Below are 8,509 nucleotides of genomic sequence, written 5' to 3' on the forward strand. Positions count from 1 at the left end.
AGAAATGTCGATAGTTTATCGATATGACTTTATCGACATGGCTACAGCAAAGTGGGTCGCTTTGTTAATCGTACACTAAACAAAAAGTGGTCCCACTGACAGCTCGCTTGGAAGGCATCTGTATATATTCTTATATCTATGGGCCATTGTGTACAGGGGCCTTAAGAGTGACAGTAAGGCAGATGTTTAATGTTGGCAGGTGGTTGGCAGTAAGTCCTCTGGAACTTTAACCTGTCCTGTCCCACGACTCAAATCTGAGCCACAAAGGTTAGTGACCTTTCATACAAACAACATTTTTTTTGTATGAAAAGTCACTAACCTTTTGTGGCTCAGATTTCAGCCGTGGGACAGGACAGGTTAAAACACAAGAACGGACGGACTTTTCCCTCCGTGTTTTGTTTGGCCGGGTATTGGATGGCCGTCTATTATTCACGTCCTATTATTTTTTTTCCTATATGGCAATATTAGTGAAATGTGTCATTCTGAATCGCTACATTCTGTGTCATCTTGGCCTTCACACGCAAAGAGCATATAATCACTCCGTTTTAAGAGTCGGCACTCTCGAACAATCGTTGAACCGAATTATGAACGTACATATGCTAACACACCAAATACAGGCTTAAAGATCTCGCATCCAGTCCATAATTGTTAAAAAAAATACCACACACAATACTACCAACACAAAAAAAACAACGCTAGGGCTCGACACTTCCAGTACCTACTGTTTATCGATATCGATAAATGTGCGATACGTGCTGCTGTATTTACCTACTGTACTACTGTAACAGTACATTTTGAGAATCACGTGGATTAATAAAATAAAAGAACATTATATAAACAATTATATTTTACATGATAAAAATAACATAGTTTATTATTCAAGTAGGCATATTACAATATGCTGAATTCGCGCGTTTTCTTTTTTAATCTGGTCCCTTTTTATTGAAGGCACTGGATGGAGAATGATTTCCACAAATAAACTTGCTTCCATTCAGCTTTTGAATAGGTAAATAAATACGCCAAATCCTCATTTCCTTTTCCTCAGCTTTGCCCATAATCGACATCTGAAATAAAGAGATTATCGATAAATTGGTCGTACACTATTCGTGTCATAGGTTACTTAGTTTTTTATTTAAAAATACTTTATGCACAAAATATTTTCGTTTTAATCATGGATTGTACACGACTAAAACTAATTCAAACTAATTAAATAAGTAACTGTTAACGACTCAAAGTAAAAAATTAAAATATTGCACACAAACATCAGTTTACCGACCTGTTCGGATCAAGTGGAAATCTGGCCAAAAATACGTCAGTAGTTAGTCTTCTTACACACCCACTACAAACTTCACATTTCCTTAAAGATTTGGCCCCCATTTAAATAACAGCTAAAGTTATTTTACCAAAATTACAATAAAAAATAACCACGTATTAACACGTTCACGACAATTCAAATGACGTTTGACGTTTTACTTTACTACCAATCATACCAACCTAAAGAAAAGTAAGTATAATACGTCTATGTTAAAAGCAAGTATGGTATGTGCCACCAAAATGCAACAGCAGTCATTTTAATTCGATAAGATTATTTCTATGCCTCAATGTTGGTAACAAGTACGTTCTTAAATTATCAAAGTATGGGGTGTCGATGGGCTGTTCACACGTATGGCTAGACTAGTTTCTTAGGAATTTATTGATAAGTTCTTGTTATTTATAATTTATGTACGTTCAATTAACTTTACTGAAAGTTAGTATATCTGGAAACACGTTTATCAGGTGTTAGTTTACCGCCTTCTCATCTCATCTGTAACAATTTCATTCAGTGAGTACAAGTGTTCTATTTTTGTTTGCATTACATCATTTAGGGAGTTTGTTTAGTTTTCCATGATATATGCTTAATTGAGACCTAATTATGAAAACAGTTCTTTTTTTCTGCAGAGAAATTAGCCAGCGACATCTTTAATTTTGTTTTTAGTGAACAATAAGAGGTTTAAAATGCCAGGGTAAGAACCACCTGCTTATGTGGGAGTGGTTTATAATGCTAACTAGCACTGACATCTCATTAGCACTGCTAATAGTTAGCGTAAGGCCATACAACCTACACATGATCATTAATTTAAAAAAAAGAAAGATATCCATTGAATTGTTCTTAATTATTTAGATAATAACTTCAGTTGTTTTTTACTTTCATTACTTACTACAACTAACTAAGAAAATAACATTCCACATCCATCAATTTAGACTATTTAACATTTATATATAGCTACATTAAGAGTACTTACCTAATGTTTTAATTGGTTTTCCCTAATACATACATACAGGAATTTTGTAGCATGTTTTCCTCTTGAGGGGATGTGAGTAACTGTACTTAAGTCTTAGGTCATCTTGGTGGTCATATAAATAAATCCATCAGAAAGTATTAATATCCAGAAAATTAAAATAATTTAGTCTTCCAGCTCATGGTAACTTATTGTTTTTTGATAACCTTGTACAAACAACTCTTGTAGACACCTTGTGCAAAAAACAAAACTTAAGTTAATATTATAGGAAATGCTATATTTCTATTAACCAACATTAATACTTTTTTATCCCAGATACCAATGTATTTATGCTATTTTCATTAAATTATTATTATGGCTATTCCATATATTAAACTCTGCTCAAATAATAAATGATAAATTAGAAGAGTCTCCTCAATTGTGGTTGTTCATTGTGCATGATCTGTTGTATTTTTTATTTAATGCTAATATTGAAGCTACACATTGTTTTCCCACAGTTCCACAGAATAATTAATAGTACTACCGTACAGAAAGGAAACTTCCTACAAAAACGAAGTTTGACAGCTGTTCAGGGTTGAATCATGCTGGCCCTTTCTAATATATGGCTCTATCCCTTTCGGCTATTTAGGGTTGTCAAAAATCAAGTGAATATCTTATCTGTGGTCGTGCACGCAAAAGGGAGGCATAGAAAACATTTAAGGCTGTTAATACTGGAAAATTAGCAGTTACTAAAAAATATAGCTAATCATGTACAACCAGTTTTACCTATGGACACTTTTTTTTTGTTAAATGACTACTTGTGTAATGTTTTATGCTCTATTTCTGAGCAACAAGTAACATTAGCTCTACTTTATCATTACATCATTCATCACCATGAATAACTGCATAAAATTGATGTTCCGAATTTTGTTTAGACAGCCAGGCGAGCACATGATTATCGCGCATGAAAGTATCTCGCGGCGAGATAAGACTACCCGTCCCTCTTTAATTAACATAGATAAAGATGGGTAGTCTATCTCGCCACATGATACTGTCGTGCCAATCATGTGCTAGGCCTACTGTTCCCTTAATTTTTATTCACAAGTATCCCTAAGTACTTTACTAGTAACACATTTGTTTTTACAGAATTGCAACTATGTCACTGGAGAATATGTACTGCACTCGTTGCGGCGATGGGTTTGAGCCCAACGAGAAGATCGTCAACTCCAATGGAGAACTCTGGCATACAAACTGTTTTGTGTATGTATTTAATCCCAACTTCTGAGAATAAAGGTGCTATAACACAGCAGTTATGAAACATAATAGTTTACCAAGGGTTTCTAGTGGTATAACACCATGTTAAAGAGTTCTTTCTAACGCATGTTAAAGAATGCCAATTTATCATTGTTACAATTATGTAAAAAAAGCATTAGCATAGCATTAGCTTTATAAAATTATAATGGTTGCATCTTTAAATAGCCTATGCGTGTTCAAGTTTTATGTATACATACAGCGTAATGGATTTCCAAGGAATGTTTGTGGAAAATGGCAAACTTGTTGAGTAGTGGAAGTCAATTTATTTGTTGATATTATTTTAGATGTGCCCAATGCTTCCGGATGTTCCCTGATGGAGTGTTTTACGAGTTTGAGGGCCGTAAATACTGCGAACAAGACTTTCAGGTGCTTTTTGCCCCGTGCTGCGGCAAATGCGGTAAGTGAACAGGCATTTGTTGCCTTTTAATTACCTACAATTATCCTTATTACACTCAAATCCAGCATTGTCGTATAAATCACACCTATACTTTTTATCATGTAAAGTTACTTTAATTTATATAGCTCTATGCTATGCCTTCTCAATAATATTTTTTACTCGATAGAACTCTGTAGGTATCTCTTTCAATTTATAACAATATCTCATTTATTTTCTGTTGGTTAATCTGTCTGATATTTAATTTTATTTATAATTTTTTGAAGAAATCTTTAAAATAATTGAACAGGCGAGTTCGTGATCGGACGAGTGATCAAGGCAATGAACGCCAACTGGCACCCGGCCTGCTTCCGCTGCGCGGAGTGCAGCACGGAGCTGGCGGACGCCGGCTTCATCAAGCACGCGGGCCGCGCGCTGTGCCACGCCTGCAACGCGCGCATCAAGGCCGACGGCTTGCAGAACTACATGTGCCACAAGTGCCAGTAAGTTGACAACCCACCAATCCCCCCAAAACACTACAACTACAACCACACACACACTCTGTTTCTCTCCCTCTCTCACTTGCACACACACACACACACACACTTTTGTTTACATTATTAACATAAAACAGGATAAATTACCTACAACTTGTCCATCGGCTATTTTTCAAATAGTGGAACCGGAAGCCGTAAGAATCGGTAGCTATGGCTCTAAGTGTCCTGGTCACAACTCCAAATCATAATGGGGGTGTTTACTGGCCATTACGGGGTCAAAGGAATTCTGGCCAAGAAGGAACACTCTGACAACACCGATTGTCGTATGTATGGCGAAGAAGAAGAGACAGTAAAACACTTAATGTCACGCCCTCGCCAGACAAAGAATGAAGAACTTTGGAGCAGGATATCTGGAACCAAGGACTTTAAAACACTACCCATGAGCTCCATCATCCGACACATGGAAAAGCTCTTGAGTAGTTGACGAATCTTCTCTAGGGGGTAATTGCACAAAAGATCCCTATGGGTCGAAGTGTGTCACCAAGGGCCTCCGATAACAATAAAATAAGATAAGTGTCCTGGTCACGGCACCAAAATGTAACACAGTGTTTTATATTCTTTCTTTCACTTAGTATTAGTAAAAATAACATAGAATCGTTTATTCCAACAGTGGTGTGATCGACGGCGAGCCGCTGCGTTACCGCGGCGAGGTGTGGCACGGGTACCACTTCACGTGCGCCACGTGCGGGGTCGAGCTCGACCACACGGCGCGCGAGGTCAAGAACCGCCCGGGCTACGCGGCCAACGATGTGGTTAGTAGTTCACTACTTTATCTAATATGTTAGCGTTTTCCCAGTTGCATTACAAAGAAGTTCAAAATTCGCTTTTTGCAACAACATTTATTACGCGGTTATTTTTACGCTTTACTTACGATATCAGCAAGGCCAAAACCTCCGGTTTGGAAGCTGCATACCTTAATGCTAGGGCACTATTCATGTATAACTACGTGGCCCCTAATGCCACAGTATAAACTTGTTCAGGAGTGACGAAGTGTAAAATGGGCACCACCTTTATGTCCACCGGTAACGGGCTGGTTAACAATGCACTTTTAAGCCATTTGGCAACTGGATGATTGGAAATATTTAATTCAAGCTGATTAATTCGACCCGAACAAAAACATTAATGTAATAGACAATATTATCAATAGGCCCAAGTCCTGCTGTAAATTGGTGAGATTATTACTTCTATTTGTTCCAGAACAACCTGTTCTGCCTTCGCTGCCACGACAAGATGGGCATCCCGATTTGCGGCGCATGCCGCCGCCCCATCGAGGAAAGGATCGTCACCGCCCTCGGGAAACATTGGCATGTTGAGGTATGTTACTAAAAAATAACTGAAAATTGTTTATTATTCGGTATACAATCTTTTATTGCTGACTTAACTTCCTCTCCTTTACATGCCTATCGAGTACCTACTCTTCGAGACCTTTATAATGACTTAATGAGCCTAAACTCAACATCTTTGCGTTTTTTTTATCCCAAAGTTCCTTTGGCCTGCATCATCAAATCCATCTTAGCGTATTGCATTGTCATCAGAATTGGAGATGCTAAATTTCAATTCAATTAGATAACGAGAATGGGTTCAAAGTTACAAGATTTTAAGCACACATATATTATATCCTAACTACTTTGAAAAAAAAACTAACTAAACTGAATATATACTGTTCTATTTATTCATAGAAATACATATTCTACAATAACAAAATTTTAACACATATAAGAAATAAAATGCACAAAGAGAAAATAAAAGATTCAACATTTCTTCTAACGAACCGTAATGTCCCATAGACAACGGGACAGAATAACAACACAAAAAAGTTAATTCACCCCCTACTTTATTTATATTTATTTAAATCAGTCAACAAGGCCCATATTACAAATACCTTACAGACTTATATGTTATACATATATTATATGTTATATGACGCCGACGTAATGATTTCAGCATTTCGTGTGCGCTAAATGCGAGAAGCCGTTCCACGGGCACCGGCACTACGAGAAGAAGGGCCTCGCGTACTGCGAGCAGCACTACCACCAGCTGTTCGGCAATCTGTGCTACGTCTGCAACCAGGTCATCGCCGGAGATGGTCAGTCATTTATTATTTATTTATCAGCGTAGTTCAGGCCCAGCCGAAGGTTCGGTTTTAATCAAAAAATTGCTGAACGTTTCAGCCGCGCCGCGACGAAACTGTATTTTTGTTAGTGTTCGACGGGGTCTCAGTTTCGGCATAGGCAAAAATCATGTTCGACCGAAAATTAATTTAAGCTTTACCTTGAGGCATTCTAAACCAGTCACCTTATTTTCAAATGTGTTAACATGGGTATGTATGGCTCTGCCATATCATTATGGCCGTCACTACGGGTCGGTTGCACCAAACTGTTCGTATCGTTAAAGAGTTTGCTAAATTTTATGTACGGAAAGTTTCATAGTAAATCGCCGGCGCGCACCGGCTGACGTTGATCAGTCTGTCAAATGTGGTTGGTGCAACTGGCCCTAAATCGATTCTGAGTGTACATGTGCAGCGTAGGCTCACTAGTGCCTCTGTCCCCAGTATTCACGGCGCTGAACAAGGCGTGGTGCGTGCACCACTTCGCGTGCGCCGTGTGCGACGCGCCGCTGAGCACGCGCAGCAAGTTCTACGAGTACGACGAGCGGCCCGCGTGCCGCCGCTGCTACGAGAAGCTCCCGCAGGAGCTGCGCCGCCGTCTGCGCCGCGCGCACCACTACACGCCGCGCCGCTAGACACCCATCTCACCACTATCTAAAGTAAACACACTGACTTACTCACATATGTATAATATTTCGTCATTGGCCGCAATCAACTTTGCAGATGATAGTCGCAGCGAAAACTACACGCCGCGCCGCTAGACACCCATGTCACCACTCTCTAAACACACTGACCTACCCTCACTCACATATGTATAATTTTAAATTATAGTTTATCCCAGGAGTTCTCAAAGTAAGGAGGTTTGTGTGATCAGACTTTCAGATATTATTTGTTATCGTCATGTGGTTTGCAGTCGTCTATCTAATGTGTCAACATAGTTTGGGGCTAGATAGATTATTTGCAGAAATTATTAATCATCCTTGAACACATGAAGGACACACTTGTACACAAAATGGTCACTTATTCCTTCTTTTTTATTACACCTATAACCCCTGTAGGGAGTGTATGAGATTAAATTTCAATTGTTGCTGTAATACTTTTGTGGCGGTGAAAAGGTTAAAACCTAAAATTCTGTATTGTTAGGTATTTTATTTGTGTCATTAATGAAGTAACTTATTCACGTTCTCAGTTGTGTTAATAAATAGTATTAATAAATGTTTTAAACGTGTCTGTTTACACCATCTATTTACAGTTACTGTAGTGACCTACGTATAAATCAATAAAGCGGTCCATGAAATAAGGCGCGCCTTTAAATGTTGTAATGTTGTATTAAGGCACTGGTCCCACCGCGAGCTAGTAAGCTATGAGCTATCGGCTATAAACACGAACAAAAGATAAGCACTCCCGTGTAAATAAAAGAGACACGGCGATATTTATAGCTCACCGCTGGGCGAGTAACTATAAATATCGCCGTGTCTCTTTTATTTACACGGGAGTGCTTATCTTTTGTTCGTGTTTATAGCCGATAGCTCATAGCTTACTAGCTCGCGGTGGGACCAGTGCCTAAGCGTACCATGTTCTAAATGTTTGATGTTTATGCTCGTAAACCACAATGAATCTTTTTATTTATTAACAACATAGTTTTAACTTTAACCAAATAATGGTTGGTAGTATTTTTAAATATTAATAATTTTGTAATGTCAATGCTAAGTAAAGCCTAATGTAAGTTAATTTGGAATTTTTGGACCATCATGTAATGTAAGTAAAAACTAGGTCGCATGTAATATTGTAATAAGCTTATGGGAATCTTGAAAAGTTATTGTCAGGCAATTTTACCAAAATGTTAATAAATCAATTTATTTTAGGGTCGGATGCACCAAACCGTTACCGTTTGTCACCA

General features: G+C 38.1%; 1 protein-coding gene across 2 annotated transcripts; it reads left to right on the forward strand.

Annotated features, from left to right (window-relative positions):
* Positions 1–1,667: 1,667 nt before the first annotated feature.
* On the forward strand, positions 1,668–7,279 carry LOC134675041 (LIM and senescent cell antigen-like-containing domain protein 1). Of its 2 annotated transcripts, XM_063533189.1 has the most exons (9): positions 1,668–1,822; positions 1,939–2,003; positions 3,405–3,518; positions 3,857–3,969; positions 4,256–4,448; positions 5,113–5,254; positions 5,700–5,816; positions 6,447–6,588; positions 7,054–7,279. In XM_063533189.1, the coding sequence occupies exons 2-9, from the start codon at positions 1,996–1,998 to the stop codon at positions 7,242–7,244; spliced, it is 1,020 nt and encodes a 339-aa protein (XP_063389259.1). In that variant the 5' UTR covers positions 1,668–1,822; positions 1,939–1,995; the 3' UTR covers positions 7,245–7,279. The 2 variants fall into 2 exon arrangements, with proteins under 2 accessions (XP_063389259.1, XP_063389264.1); XM_063533194.1 differs by lacking the exon at positions 1,939–2,003.
* Positions 7,280–8,509: the final 1,230 nt, after the last annotated feature.

The sequence above is a fragment of the Cydia fagiglandana genome, chromosome 2 (assembly GCF_963556715.1).
Source record: "Cydia fagiglandana chromosome 2, ilCydFagi1.1, whole genome shotgun sequence".
Classification (NCBI taxonomy): domain Eukaryota; kingdom Metazoa; phylum Arthropoda; class Insecta; order Lepidoptera; family Tortricidae; genus Cydia; species Cydia fagiglandana.

Bases quoted from the DNA above. Each gene is read 5' to 3' on its own strand.
- LOC134675041 (XM_063533189.1), top strand. The intron at 4,449-5,112 runs GTAAGTTGACAA...TTATTCCAACAG, and splicing joins TACATGTGCCACAAGTGCCA to TGGTGTGATCGACGGCGAGC. The intron at 6,589-7,053 runs GTCAGTCATTTA...CTCTGTCCCCAG, and splicing joins CCAGGTCATCGCCGGAGATG to TATTCACGGCGCTGAACAAG.